Source organism: Octopus sinensis, linkage group LG6 (genome assembly GCF_006345805.1).
Source record: "Octopus sinensis linkage group LG6, ASM634580v1, whole genome shotgun sequence".
Classification (NCBI taxonomy): Eukaryota; Metazoa; Mollusca; class Cephalopoda; order Octopoda; family Octopodidae; genus Octopus; species Octopus sinensis.
In genome coordinates this window covers 54,967,145-54,983,689 of record NC_043002.1, presented here as the reverse complement: position 1 = coordinate 54,983,689, position 16,545 = coordinate 54,967,145, and the positions used below count along the sequence as shown (strand labels likewise).

Sequence of the window (16,545 nt, the reverse complement as noted above, 5' to 3'; positions counted from 1 at the left end):
TATATATACATATATATACATCATACATACATATATACATACATATATCTATATAACATATAAATACATAAACATACATATCTATACCTATATTATATACATATATATATATACATATATATATAACATATTATATATACATATATATATATCATATAATAATATCATATATATATACATATATATATACATATATATATATACATATATATATATACATACATATATATACATACACATATATACATACACATATATTATATATAGATTATATATATATACATATATATATATATATATATGATGCATCTTTCCAAATGCATATTGCTAATCTGGTGATAAAAGCAGACGGCTAGCTGGATGGATTCTCCGAACTTTCAGAACTTTCAGAACAAGAGAGAAGGAGACACTGATGGTCCTATGGAAAACATTTGTCCTCAGCCGCTTGGACTACTGCTCCCAACTTTGGTCACCACACAATATAAAACAAACAGCAGAACTCGAAGCAACTCAGAGAAGCTACACAAAGAAAATCGTCTCAATGCAAAATGTTATATACATATACATACATATATACTATATATATATATATATATATACAGATATACATATATCTGTTCCAATCCCCGTACAGGACGTCACTGTGTGGTGCCAAAGGTCCCGTCTTCCACATCCAGGGTAAGGAGCAGATACTGTAATAGCCTGGGGTTCAGGGGCCCTCAGCTGTTCAACAAACTGCCAAGAAAACTAAGAGATCTACATGATGCGGATGTGGACATTTTCAAAAAACATCTAGACAAGCTGCTTTCCGGGATCCCAGATGAACCCACTGCAAGGTACGAAGGTAACCTAAGGGCAGCAGCTACAAACTCTCTCTTAGATCAGTGGCCAGCCACGGCAAACTGGACTTAGAGAGGGTAGCAACAAGGGCGGTGCCCCAGCATGGCCTCAGCCGGATGGCTGAAACAAGTAAAAGAGTAAAAGAGTAAAAGAGTAAAAGAGTATATATATATATTTGATTGATTGATTGATTGATTCTAGTTTCAGCTTATGAGCTGTGGCCATGCTGGGGCACCGCCACCATTTGGTGTTGCTACTTGGTTTCACTTCATGGAGGCTTTCTAGCAACTGCTATTTGGTGCATGAGAGAGTTCGATGCAGCTGCCCTCATCTGCCCCTCCTGCGTGAAGTTGGTTCATCTGGGACACCTGAGAGGAAGAGATCCAGCTTCATTTTAAAGACATCTGTATCCACCCCATGCAGGTCTCTCAGGTTCTTCGGGAGGATATTGAAGAGCTGTGGGCCTCGGAAGCCCAGGCTATCACAGAATCTTGTCCTACATCTTGATGGCAGGTTTGGAGTCCTAGGCACCACGCAGTGGCGCCCAGTTCTGGCATTTGCGTAACTCTCGATGCCAAAGTTCAGGACACTTCCCTCCAGGATCTTCCAGATGTATATTATGGCATATCTTTCCCGCCTACGCTCCAGGGAATATAATTTTAATCTCTTGAGTCTTTTCCAGTAGCTTACATTCTGCATAGAGGCTATCTTCTTTGTGTAGCTTCGTTGGATCGCCTCAATGTGTATAAACATACACATATATATGTGTATAAACATACACATATATACAGATATATTATATATATATATAAATACATATATACTATATATATATATACACACATACACTACATATATACTATATATATATATACACACATACACTACATATATACATATATATATACACACACATACATATATACTACATATATACATATATATATACACACACATACATATATACTACATATATACATATATATACACACACATACATATATACTACATATATACATATATATTATATATATATAAATACATATATACTATATACATAAATATATACACATATGCTATATATATATATACATATATACATAAATATATACATATATGCTATACATATATATACATACATACATATATACATGTATACTATATACATATATATATATACATATATACATATAGATATACATATATACACATATATATATACATATATACACATATATATATACATATATACACATATATATATACATATATACACATATATATATACATATATACACATATATATATACATATATACACATATATATATACATATATACACATATATATACATATATACACATATATATATACATATATACACATATATATATACATATATACACATATATATACACATATATATACATATATACTCATATATATACATATATATATATACATACATACATACACATATATATATATACATATATACACATATATATACATACATACACATATATATATATACATATATACACATATATATACATACATACACATATATATATATACATATATACACATATATATATATACATATATACACATATATATACATACATACACATATATATACATACATATATACACATATATATACATACATATATACACATATATATATACATACATATATACACATATATATACATACATATATACATATACATACATACACATATATATATATACATATAGATATGTACATATACATATCTACATATATGATCGGGCAGCATACAAGCGCAACTACATCATCTCAAACCACCACCACCTATAGAAATTTCACATAGTTTTTCCTTCTACATCCTTGTTCGACAACTTACAGAGTAAATATGTCTGTCTATCTCTCCTATACATGTAAATGTGTGTGTGCGTCAGTGTGTGTGTGTGTGTGTGTGTGAGGTATATTCTTTTTTTTTCCTTTTTGCACGTACAACATACTCTCACCGTCTGTATACAAAGAAATATATATATTATATATGTTTTATATATATATATATATATATATATATATATATATACAAACACACACATGCTATATATAGAGAGGGAGGGAAGGAAAATGAAGGGAGGAATAGAAAATGAAAGAGGGAGGAAAATGTGGTAGGGGTGTGGAGAGAGAGAGAGAGAGAGAAAGAGGGGGATGCGTGTGAAAGATTGGGTTTGTCATTGTGCGCCTCTTCATCTCTGCAATTAGGTTAAGGTGGGCGACTGATTTGACAGACTCGTTAAAGAATCGGCTAGAAATGATTTGAGTAACCCGCACTAACCCGCTCTACTCGTGAGTTCGAATCCCGTCGAGGCTGTCACTTTTCTTTTTAATCCTATCAGTTGTTTTGAATAAAAACACTAGTTCTGGGGCCCGCTTGCATTCTGCTCTCTTCGAAGAAATTAACTGTGCCCTCAAACCTGGCGAGATTAGGGGCTCCACCAAGCTTTAAAACGATGGCGTTACTAAAAGTTGAGAGACCCAGTGAAGGATGTGCGCACACACACACACACTATCTCGTTAGCTGTATCGTTTCTCCATCCCGTTTGCTCTCTCTCTCTCTCTCTCTCTAACATACACACACACACACACACACCGATTCACAGATATGATTACACAAGACACATATTTATTGGATTGGTTACACAATAACAGTCACAACAATACTAACAACAACACCAGCAAGGAGTGGTAAACGACCAAACCTGTTGCACTGTGTCATTATCTGGTTGTCGCTGCACACCAGTGGCGCGCGCGCGCGCACGTCTATGTATAGGGTGTTGATGGCGGTGGGGTGTTTCTATATAGACTGAAGCTGCGACCAACATTTGCAACTATTAATTTTTGTTTGTTTATTTTTGTTGGTTTATTTTTGTTTATCCATTCACAGCAATAAATTACAAAACTTCTACAACACTATTGTTTGTTTTATTTTATTCTCGTTTTTTTATAACTACACACATACACACAGACATGCATATATATTTATTGAGAGAGAAGAACGAGACGGACCTGATGGCCTTGCGCTCTCTTTTCTTTTCCCTCTATCTCTCTCCTTTTCTCCCATCATCTTCATAGATGAATATTCTAAATCAAGAAAGGCGAGAGAGAGAGAGAGAGAGAGAGAGAGAGAGAGGCAGATATAGAAAGCATTATTTTTATAACCGTCCTTTTCTAAGCATTATGGTTGATGGTGGTAGACTGGGAGACAACAAGTATTTATTATTAGCTCGGCGACAGAAACTCGGAAAGTAGTGACACAGAGTTAGTATGTAATAATGGCTTTAAGGAGCTTCAATGGAGGATGAAACAGTTAAGATGTCACGAAGTGGATAACGACCAGGCACCAACAAATAACAACGACTCTGTCAGCCATTGAGGACGCGATATTTTTTTTGTATGTGTGTATGCATGGATGGATGTGCGTGTGTGTGTGTGTGTGTGTGTGTGTGTAGGTATAGATGTACGGATGGATGGACGTGTGCATGTATATGTATGTACCCGTTCATGTATGTGTATGCGTATTATGTGCATGCTTGTATGCATATATATATATATATATATATATATATATATATACATACATACACACACACACATAATACAGTAATCCCTCGACTATTATCATTTTTATAATTTGTATATATTTATTTTATTATAAATGCAAAACAACACCATGGAGGAATTGACGTAAGCTTAAATGATAAACCGTGATATGGCGAGGGATTACTGTACATACATTGATATATATGTATATAATAACAATTAAATAAATAAAACATATGCATACATACATATATGTACATACCTACATCTATATGTATATATACATGCATATATGAGTACAGGACACCACAAATAAACGTAGAACACAACGAGAAACGAAAACATAAAAACAAAACAAGGATACGGGCTTTTTTTAACAACGAAAAAACAGAGTACAAGACAAACAACAGAGGGAACATTCCCCTTCTTCAGCTACCTCTGTTTCGACTCATTGCGTGTTTCGAAGGTAAGGGCAGAACACGACTACATTGAAACAACCCTTCCCGCAAAATGAATTTAAAAAAAATTTTTTGCGGAGTGGTAAAAAAAGGTGACAAGAACAGGACGTAAAAGCAATACAAATAAAGAAAAAAAAAGTACAAATAAAGATAAAAACAGTAAAAGACAGGACAAGGAAACCAACAATAAGGGCTTTTTTAAGCCTAGACGGTGGAAAAATTCAATGTATGTATGAATATTTCTTTTCGTTTTGTGAAGGCTCGTGGCGTAGCGGTTAGAGTATTCGGCTCACGATCGTAAGGTGGTGAGTTCGATTCCAGGTGGCGAGTTGTGTCCTTGAGCAGGACACTTTATTTCACATTTCTCCATTCCACTCACCCAGTAAAAAAAAAAGCTGTACCTGTAATTCCAAAGCAGCCATTCTGTGTCACATTGAATCTCCCCGAGAACTAGGTTAAGGGTACACATGTCTGTGGAGTGCTCAGCCACTTGCACATTCATTTCAAGAGCAGGCTGTTCCACTGATAGAATCAACTGGAATCCTCATTGTCGTTGCAACCGACGGAGTGCCACGACTCAGATGTATATATATATATATATACATGCACACATCCATGCATGCACTTTTTGTTTTATGCATGTGTGTGTGTGTGTGTGTGTAATTATGATCATTCTTAGAGCACCTTCTCCGCCCCTCATCTTCCCTTGCCAAAATGCTTAAGATTTAAACCTAGTTCCATCGAAGAATAATCTTCTTGTTTCGTCTTGAAATTCCGTTGACATAAATTACTTTTTAATTAACTCAAATGCTCATGTCATCAATTCAACCGAACAATTGTACACACACACACACACACATTATCTACCTACCTACATACTTACTCTGCTCTACTGCTTACAATACCAACCACGGGGTGTCGAGAATAGAAAATAAATAAATAAAATACGTAACCGTTAGACAAGCCACCGTAGCGACATCAGCTCATTGTGATTGTTGGTGAAGAAGGGGATTGTTTCATATTTTCGGCACAAGGCCAGCAATTTTGAAGAGGAATTGAAGTTAATCGATTATATTGATCTGCAGTACTTAGTTGGTACTTTATTTTAACGACCTCGAAGGGATGAAAGACAAAGTTGACCTCACCGAGGTTTGAACTCAGAACGTAAATTCCCTCTATTAATTTGATGAAACTAATTAAATCAACTCAATTTTTTTAATTAGCTTTAAATTAAATTCTCTTTGAAACGCTCTGACAGCGACAGTGTCTCGATCTTGTTGGTCACTTGTACGAGAAATAGCAGCCAAATCTTTCTTAAACGATACATTACCGTCTTTAAAAATGAAGGACACATTGAAAAATGTAATCGAAAGGTAGACTATGTCGGAAAATAGCAGGATAGTCATGTTTAGATTGCCTTTGATCATAAATCTACTCAATTACGTCTGACACGTAAAATTACACCTCACACGTAAAATCAATAGGCTTTAATCTTTTATTTGTTTCAGTCATTAGACTGCGGCTATGCTGGAGCACTGCCTTCAAGAATTTTAGTCAAATGAATCGATCGACCCCTGTACTTTTTTTAAGCCTTATTCTATAGGCTTATTTTGCTGAACCGCTTGGTTATGAGAACGTAAACGAACCAACGCCGTCAAGTGGTGTTGGGGGTACAAACACAGACACACACACACACACACATATATATATATTCAACTTACGTTGAAAATCAATAAAATTTGCTTTAGAAGAGTTGAGATGTATATAGAATGATACAGATAAGGAAATAATTTTATTTTCAAACGCAGGATAATGCTAATACAATAGCATGAACAGGATAAACTATTCATATATTGCTGAAAACTTTGTCAGTGGCCAGCCATGGGACTCGAACTCACATCCCTGTGATTACCGGTTACAGTGCTTTAACCGTTAAGCTAAAAACTGCCCAGTGACAAACTAATTTGCCATTTGGGGATTTATATAAGACGCTAATGTTAAATTCAAACTGCGATGAAAGTCAACAAACAAAGTTTGCTTTAGAAGCGTTGAGATGTATTGAAAGATACAGATAAGGAATTAATTTTATTCTCAAACGCAGGATAATGCTAACAGAAAAGCATGAACAGGATAAACTATCCATATTTTAAAGAAAGATTTGTCAGCGGCCAGCCATGGGACTCGAACTCACATTCCTGCAAAGCACTATGACCGGTAATCACAGGGATGTGAGTTTGAGTCTCACGGCTGGCAGCTGACAAATTTTTCTGCAAAATATGGATAGTTTATTCTGTTCGTGCTATCCTGTTAGCATTATTCTGCGTTAGAGAAAAAAATGATTTCCTATATATATATATATATATATATATATGGATCTTCTTTCGAGTTTCCGTTTAGGAATTTCACTCACAAGACTTTGTCCGGTCCGAGGCTTAAGTAGAAGACACTTGCCGGAGGTGTCATGCAGTGAGACTGAACCAGGAACCATGTGTTTGAGAAGAAAAGACAGACAGACAGACGGATAGATAGCAACGGTTACACACACACACACACACACACACTCGCGATCTGAAAGGAATCGAAATGAAATCATTGAAACCATTAAAAATTACCGAATTTAACTAAGTTCCTTCATGGTTCTGTATTTTTTCCGTATTCGACCATATATATATATATATAGAATAATTGGTGAAGATGGCTCCATGATGAGTTTGAATTGGAGTGGGTCATTCTTCAACCGCAGGTCACAACCAGAATCCTGATCCTCACCTGAACAAGGACGACCAATTAGGTTGTTAATTCCATTTTGAACTGGCCAAGTCTCATTCCTTCTTGACAGACAGGTGGATAGATGAACTGAGATATTATGTGGAGAATGTTTTGTCGAAATGGCAACTGTCAGATTTGAACTCGGTACTCTGTGATCAGACAGTTGACTACCTTGTCCATTGTACCACTTCGTTCCAGGGGACACCATTAGGCCAGCACTCAACCTGCTAGAAATGGCAACTAAATCCTCCCTCAAGTTACACAACAGTATTTATTAAAATGTCACATCAGATACTGTAGTCCAAGATACACTGTGTTTAAGTGAAAGGCGGGATGGTCAATGTCGGAGTAACTTTAACCATAAGTCTGCTTGATCAGAGCTGGCATGGGCCTAAAAAACAACGATATATATATATATACTAGCAGTATCGCCCGGCGTTGCTCAGGTTTGTAAGGGAAATAACTATAAAGCATTTTTAGAGAGTTATAGCCAAAAAATAGCAAAAAAATGGGAAAAAAATGATGGTAAATTTTTTTTTTGAGAGTAATAAAAGGTTGAGTTGCGTCCCCTAGACAGTCTGTGGTTTGTTTTTTTTTATTCTCGACCCCATGTCGAATTTATCGATTTTTTTCAGAACTGGGGGAACTTTTCAAAATTTTCGCTGCGTTAGTTTTGAATTATGACATTGGGCTATGTGTGTGTCAAGTTTCATCAGAATCGGTTGAAAGCCGTGGTCAGGGTGAGGGTACGAGAAAACAGACACACAGAAACACGCACAGACAAACTGCCGTTTATATAGATATATATATATATATATATATATATATATATATATATAATATATATATATATAATATATATATATATAATATATATATATATACACACACACACAATCTTTCAGTTAAACTCAAATCCCTCCTCTACAGTCAGAAGATGATGAATAAAATACCAGTAATAAACTGGAGGTCCTTTAATCGGCAAACCCCGCCCCTCATTTCAAGGCTTCGTAACAAAGAATATAATTTTATGGAACCACAAGAACGGCACAGTAACAGAGCAGAGAGCCAAACAAAAATGATTCCTTTTTAACGATATTTAATTTCATCCTGGGTTCAAACTATGCCCAAGTCGACTTGGAGTGCCGATCCCTAAGGGACCAAAAACGTTCAGTTAAACATAAACGAGCAACACCAAATCATTGGCTCTTCTGTCACTCTAAGAATTACTTAACTTGTCGAAGACATCACTACATTATTCTAACAAATAACGTTTTAGCCGTCATTCCTTTTTTCTAAATCAGGGGTTCTCAAGCCTTTTTTTTTTTAACCCATGAACCCCCTTGGAACGCATATTGTTCGGATGGACACTCATAGTCATTCAATGTTAACAAAATCCTATTGTATATTTTTTAATTAGTTAGGAATTGTGTTTTAAAAAATGTTAAAATATTTCTTGTATTGTACACTAATTTTAACAAAATCTTATATGGACTACGCCCCCATCCAAGGACCATATGGACTCCTAAGAGTCATGTGGACCCCTAACCGTCATATGGACCCATCTGAGATCCACTGCTCTGAATCTTGCATCGCTTTATTGATGAGACTTTGCCATGGCATAAACAGAGAAGAGACAGTGTACACACATACTATGGCGTCCGTCTTTTCCCTAATCCCTGACGCAGCCATTGTGGACGTGATAAGGCGTGGCTTAGGCACTTTTTGATACTTTTAACCAGCATCGGAATTTTTTTCCCCTCTGTTCAATTAACAGCCATTAACAGTTAATGATGTCGCCAAACAAAAGATATTTAGAAAACAGTAATATTTTCATATCTGTCTTAAAAGGAGGAATAAATAGTAACAACAAGAGGTAAACATCATAAATTTGTACGTACACGTACGTGTGTGTGTGTGTGTGTTTATCCTGTTGGGATTGGTTGAAAGTTGCTCAGTTTCGCTAACAAAAGGTTGCTATCTAGGGTTATATATATGCTTACATTCATATATATATATATATATATATATATGTGTGTGTGTGTGTATACGTGCAAGTATTGATTTGTGTGTGTGTGTTGATATAAGCATAGTTTGTACCTGTCCTAGAAAAGAGTAAAGGAAGAGAAAGAACAAGTGAACAAGAAATCAGCAGCAAACGCAGTCACATAAACAGGAGCCTTGAGTCAACATGTTTTTAAAGAAATGAATTGAATGATCCCATAAACTCCACATTCCGTAATGGTTCCCACGCCTAGCGAGGCAAACGTGTTCGTTTGAATCAGTAAAGACGAAGGCAAGAGTTGAAGACGGGATGGCGCAAAACTATCACACAAACATTTCACAGAGCAAACATAAGAAAAGGAGATGAAAGTCTACATCCCATTTCTGATGAAAAGAAACTCACTCAACAGATATTCTCAATAGGAACAGAGCCATTTAAGCGGAGGCGGCGGCGGCTTCCAAGGTGATAGTGTACCCGGCTACACCGGACTAGATTTATTATAGATATATAATAACAAATCGACGGTTGTCTGATATCTATTTGCTTACATATAACTTCTGTGTGTCAGTGTGTATATGTATAATGCATGCATGCACACACACACACACACACACACACACACACACAGAGTGTCCCAAAAGTGCCTGAAATTTTAATAAGTTTGTTTCAATTACTTTTTTTGTAATTTACAAGACATGATGTTTTCACACCTAACGTATCCGCGCGCGCACACACATTTTATATGTGTGTGTGTGAGTGTGTGTGCGTATGTGTGCGTGGAGACGAAATGGGCCAGTGGTTAAAAGGCAGTGGACTCGTAATCGTAGGCTCACGGTTTCGATTCCCAGACCGGACTTTGTGAGTGTTTATTGAGCGAAAACACCTAAAGCTCCACGAGGCTCAGGCAGGGAGTGGTAGCGAACCCTGCTATACACTCTCACCACAACTTTCTATCACTCTTTCTTCCTGTTTCTGTTTTTACCTGTATTTCAAAAGAGCCAGCCTTGTCACACTGTGTCACGTTGAACCTCTCCGAGATCTACGTTAAGGGTAGACGTGTCTGTGGAATGCTTTTTTCTTTTATTTTTTGCAGGTTGTTTGAAACTGTACAATTACTGTGTCTGTGAACGATGCTTCTTGGCCATAACAACCGAATTTTTAGATTAAAGTGATTTTGGAATAAAAGGAAAGCAACATGCGGCTACACCTCTTCGTCCAGAAGATGAGACTGTGAAAATCCGGAAAAATTTAAAGATTCAGGATACCTCTGTTATTCCGTGTAATCTCCAAGGGCTCAAGCGGAAACATAGAAACTCACACACATACAAACTTCATAAAAAGATGAAGCTAAAACATCTAAAAATAAAAATGTGTTTCACATTTATTATATGTGTATATATTATACATATATATTACATATTTTACATATATGCGCAGGGGTGGCTGTGTGGTAAGTAGCTTGCTTCCCAATCACATGGTTCAGGGTTCAGTCCCACTGCATGGCACCTTGTGAGTGGATTTGGTAGATGGAAAGTGTGTGTATGTGTGTGTGTCTGTTTGTACCTGCCACCGCTCGACAACCAGTGTTGGTGTGTTTACGTCCCTGTAACTTAGCTGTCCGGCAGAAGAGAACCGGTAGAATATGTACCGGGCTTTAAAAAAAAGAGTACTGGAGTCGATTCATTCGACTAAAAATTCTTGAAGGCGGTGCTCCAGCATGGCCGCAGTCTAATGATTGAAACAAGTAAAAGATAAAAGATATATATGTACAATATGTTCTGCTCATAGCATTATGAAGGCAACCATTGCTGTTGTAAAAATAAAGAAATATAGAACCCAGTTAAATAGAGTCGGGTGTGCGGGTAGCCGAAGAGAATTAACTGGAATTTTGCTAAACACACAAAGTATGGAGTCGAGGAGCAAGGTGCCGCCGCGAAGCAGAATCGAAATAAAAGACACGTGATTGCTAAGCATGAAGCTACTCCTGCACCGACTGTAGAGAAGCAATTTGGGAAAAGTGTTGAGGTTCAAATCGAAAATAATGAAAATACATGAGAAACTGACGCGTTTTCAAGATTTTGCAGACTTTCTGCCAGAGACTGAATATAACTGGAGTCACGTGCTCTCTTCTTAAAACATAGACATTTGCTTAAATACTCGGTTCCGTACAGGATGTAGCGATCCTGCCAATGAAAATTCACCGAGGTACATACTGTGTGACATCACAAAGCCATTTATCAAGTACACACACATATATATATATATATATACTTGGTGTTGTTGTTGATAAACGAAGTAGGTTTACAAACAGAGAACAGATTAAAAACCAAGAGTTGTATGCTGATCAAACATGGCGGTCCATTAGATAACATATCAGGGAAGGATAAAGATAGGCGTTTTCAAATCACATTTTTAAAAATACCTGGAAATGTTGATAAGAAAAATGAAGAGCCTCATATACAATGTCTCGGTGCACATAAACATGGAATAAGGAAATCAGATAAAGAAGGGGTGATATATATTATAAGTGCTTTTTTACTGAGATAAATATTACCTGAAAGTAATGATTTCAAATAAATCCCTGACATTATATATATTGGTTAATTTCAGTTAAACCCTGAAGAGGAGATATAGCAGATTGTGATGTTTACGCTGTTCTCAATCGTATTAAATTGCTGTAAAATGCTTAAAAATTATCGTTTATAGTTATTTATTTACTGTAGTAATGTTTTAAAAAAAAAACAGTTACCTCACCGTTTGTGACCAGAAATATCCATCAATATGTGAGTGTACTTATTTATTTTCAGGATAAAAAGGGACGGAAATTGCGACATTCATGCGGTTTGTGACTTTACCACAAGAATTATCGAGTTATTTAAAACAATTACAACTAAGAGTTAGTCGCGGGTTCGATTCGTGAAGAGGTTCATCCTGTAACCCCTTGCAAATACATACCGTTCATAACAGATTTTTTTTTCAGTGGGGTGATTGGTGAGTTAGCCAAGTGAACTGACTCCAATATATAACTGGTTTGTTTAGTTTATGGAGACTCTCAAGGAAATGTAAAGCAAACATGCACGAATCCTGTCAAAGCCAACTTTGCCATTCATTCTTTCGGGAACGATAAAATAAAGTAGAATTCAAGTACTGGGAGTGATGCAATCGACTGGCCTCTTTACCTAAACTGTCCAGATTTAAAAGGGATGAAGACAGACACTTTCCTCTTTGGTCAAGTCCCGCCACCACCATTAATCTTTTCAAGTTTCACTTGAAAAGGAAAGTGAGGGTGGAGAAACAAAGTACTGACTCCCAGCAAATTTGCTGAAAGGTGGGTGAATATACCAAGGATGGTCCGTGTGAACGAGCCTAAAGATTGAAGGAGGGCAACATGTACAAAAGGGCACTTGCTTTCGTGGTCAAGGTGACCTTGTTTATTTTGTCAGTTAATCCCACGAATGGACCCCGGAAGTCTCTTTTTTTTTAGGGAAACTATTCGTTGATTGGAATTTATTTTCTTCATTCCACACTCTCTCAGGTAATCCCATGAACCACCCTGTTTACTTTTTGTGAACCTTTAATGATTGGTAAAGAAAATATTATTATTATTACCCCAAATTTCAAGCCTTATGCCTTTAATAGAAATTATTATTATTACTATTATTATTATTGAGTGAGAGAGCCGTGCATGCCATCAACGTGACACTGGGGTAAAATATACGAAGCCCAGTATACCTATCACGACTACCCGTCTGATAAGGGTACACCAGACACATGCATCACAACTATATGAGCGCAACATGGTGATCTCATATCAAGATGATATTATTATCATTATTATTATTATTATTATTATTATTATAAAGAAGGCGGCGAGCGGGCAGAATGGTTAGCACGCTGGACAAAATGCTTGGCGGTGTTTCGCCCATCTTTACGTTCTGAGTTCAAATCCTGCCGTGGTCAACTTTGCCTTTCATCCTTTCAGGGGCGATAAAATAAGTACCAGTTGATAACTGGGGTGGATGTCTGAAATTGCTGGCCTTGTGCCAAAATTTGAAACCCTTATTATTATACACCAAAATCGTTGACAAAATGCGAGCTATTGCATAAATAATTACTAAGCTCTGTGAGAAGGAGGAAGAGAGAGAGAGAGACTGAAGGAAAAGACTGCAGTCTTTAAAAAAATAAAATAGATAGCTACACCTGCTTAAATGCAATCAAAGCAGCTCAGCAGAACATATCGATAAGATGTTTATAAATATTTCCATCCTGAAGCTATTCGATATAGCACCGCAGTTGAGTGTAACTGTCTCACCGGTTATTGACCTATATATGTATATATATCAATATATATCTATATATATTTACGAGTCTGTTTTATATAACAGTCTCGCCCAATAGTTAAAATATCTCTATTAGAAGACAAACGTGAGTAGACAGAAGAAACGACACTGCGTAGAAAGACCAAGCTTAAAAGCAATTCGCTTTTCTCAAGGATATATAATTACAGAGAGTAATTTGTGGGCAAAGAAAACCAGTTATGGTCGAATAGCAATATTAGTCGAGTTTTTTCAGAGGCTGACAGAGTAGCACAACGGATAATGACATAGAGGTCGTTTTCTTTATTTTTCTCGTTTAATTTGGAATTGTGGAAGTTTTGTATAGCTTAGAGTCTCCTGAAGGACAGATATAATGATTGTTAAGTGTTTCGTTTTATGGCTATTATGTACTATAAGCCATATTTATAAGGTTTATTATTCAAAACTGGTTGTTTAGCACCACCAAGGTAACGAGGGAAGCATTATAAGATCGCCGCTATAAATAGCAGCCAAATCTTCTTCAAATTCGTACACTGTCTTGTTATATAAAGACAAGGGCACATTAAAGGCATGATGGTTATGGATGGGTCGATCGAATGCCTTTAGATCAATTCAATGCAGGTTGCTGTGAAGCTAGCAACCACATCTAGTGTATGAGTGTATTTAACGCGAGTTCACTCCCAGCCCACGTTTTGCCCGTAACCATTGACCTGTAAGTGTTCAAGCTGGACATCAGCCGCATTAATCTCACCAGTCTGGGAGAGTTTGCAAATATAAAAGGCACTTCCAATACCCTTCTACCTGGATGAACTTAACTTACAATTGTTATTATTAAGAGAGCAGTGCATGCCATCAAAGTGACACTGGGGTAAAATATACGAAGCTGAGTATACCAATTATTATTATTACTACTATAGATTTCATTGATGTACTTTATGTTAATGCATTTTTAAACAAAATTTTAAAAAAAACACTAATAAATCAATTATTTTATGAATAAAATATTTTTTCTTCTTCAAAAAATTGGCAGGGATAATTAGTCTTGTGTAATTAAGTAATTTTTTAAAAATCAACGAAGAAATGCAGCTAACAAATATTTTTGATTTGCGGTTATTGACTTCCAATGAAATGATTGATCTCAGATATTTCTAAGATCAAAATTAGAAAAATAAATAAGCTAAATGTCAAACACGCTGGAATGTCTAACCAAAAAGACTTTCTGCTATATACAGGTTTGGCCAAAAGTCACCCGACAGTAAATCAAAATTCCATAAATACTTAATATTCGATTTTATTTATTCATTCTAATTATGAATGTTTAATAATTGAATGCTCTGGAGGCGCAATGGCCCAGTGGTTAGACCGGGCGTTGTGAGTGTTTGAGCGAAAACACCTAAAGCTCCACAAGGCTCAGGCAGGGGGTGGTGGTGAGCCCTGCTGTACTCTTCCACCACAACTTTCTCTCACACTTTCTTCCTCTTTCTGTTCTACCTGTATTTCAAAGGGCCGGCCTTGCCACGCTCTGTGTCATGCTGAATCACCCCGAGTACTACGCTAAGAGTACACGTGTCTGTGGAGTGCTCAGCCACTTGTACGTTAATTTCACGAGCAGGCTGTCCTGTTGATCGGATCAACTGGAACCGTCGTCGTCGCAACTGACGGAATGCCACAAATTAAACGCTGTAAGTTAAAAATCACCTTTTTGGGGCGGGGGATTTCAACATTTGTCTATTAGCGAAGTCTCATATAAAATAATTTTTTGCTTTAATCTTGGAATGGTGTTGATTTACTGTCAGGTGACTTTTGGCTAAACTTGTATTACAGTCATACCAACTCTGAATAACTAAACCAAAATTTTCTGTCAAAGGGTTAATTCCTAACCATTTTAGGCACCTTCTGTCTTTTATCAACAATGTAAGTTGGCAAACAGGATATTAGAATATTGTCAATAACTACAATGAAATAGCAATATTTTAATGGCTGTTCTTTTTTTTAAGCCTGACAGCATTTTAAAATTTGTAAAAAATACTTAAAAATCGATAGTAAATTTCTTTTTTCCATGCGAAATTACCATTGTATTAATTTTTTCATAATTTTTTGTTTTAGAAATAGAGGGTGGGGCATTAAAGAAGGAGCGAGCGTAAAGAGAAACGTAAGACAATCCAAGTTTAATGTTTGTTTAGTTGCGATTGAATAAGTTGGAGGATTTGTTAAGAGCTTATCGTCTAAGAGAAAAACAAACGAAACAAATTTATCCAAAATGGCGACAAGGCATTTACTGAGAGGAGGAGCAAAACAAAACACGGAATAGAATAATAATGTACTTACTTTGATCTTGTGTGGATGCATCAGGACTTTTTTTCCGATTGAAATCTAAAATGAGAAGGAAAAAAAAAAACAGGAAGAAATTAAAACTAAATCACATCAAATCCAACGGAATACATCAAACTAAAGCTAATTACGGTAAGACAACATCAAACAAAGGATCGTATTACAACCTGCAGCAAATCCTGTTCTCTTGTTTATATAACAACATCCTGGTGGACACAGGAA

At 36.2% G+C, this 16,545-nt stretch overlaps 1 protein-coding gene across 5 annotated transcripts in view; it reads right to left on the bottom strand.

Moving 5' to 3' along the window:
- The window catches only part of LOC115212902 (ras-responsive element-binding protein 1), a 251,127-nt gene that overhangs the window by 135,342 nt on the left and 99,240 nt on the right, over window positions 1-16,545 (bottom strand). For all 5 annotated transcript variants that reach the window (XM_036503908.1, XM_029781710.2, XM_029781713.2 and 2 more), the window contains exon 2: window positions 16,321-16,365. In XM_036503908.1, coding sequence (XP_036359801.1) covers window positions 16,321-16,365 — 45 coding nt within the window. The remainder of the gene's footprint in view (window positions 1-16,320; window positions 16,366-16,545) is intronic.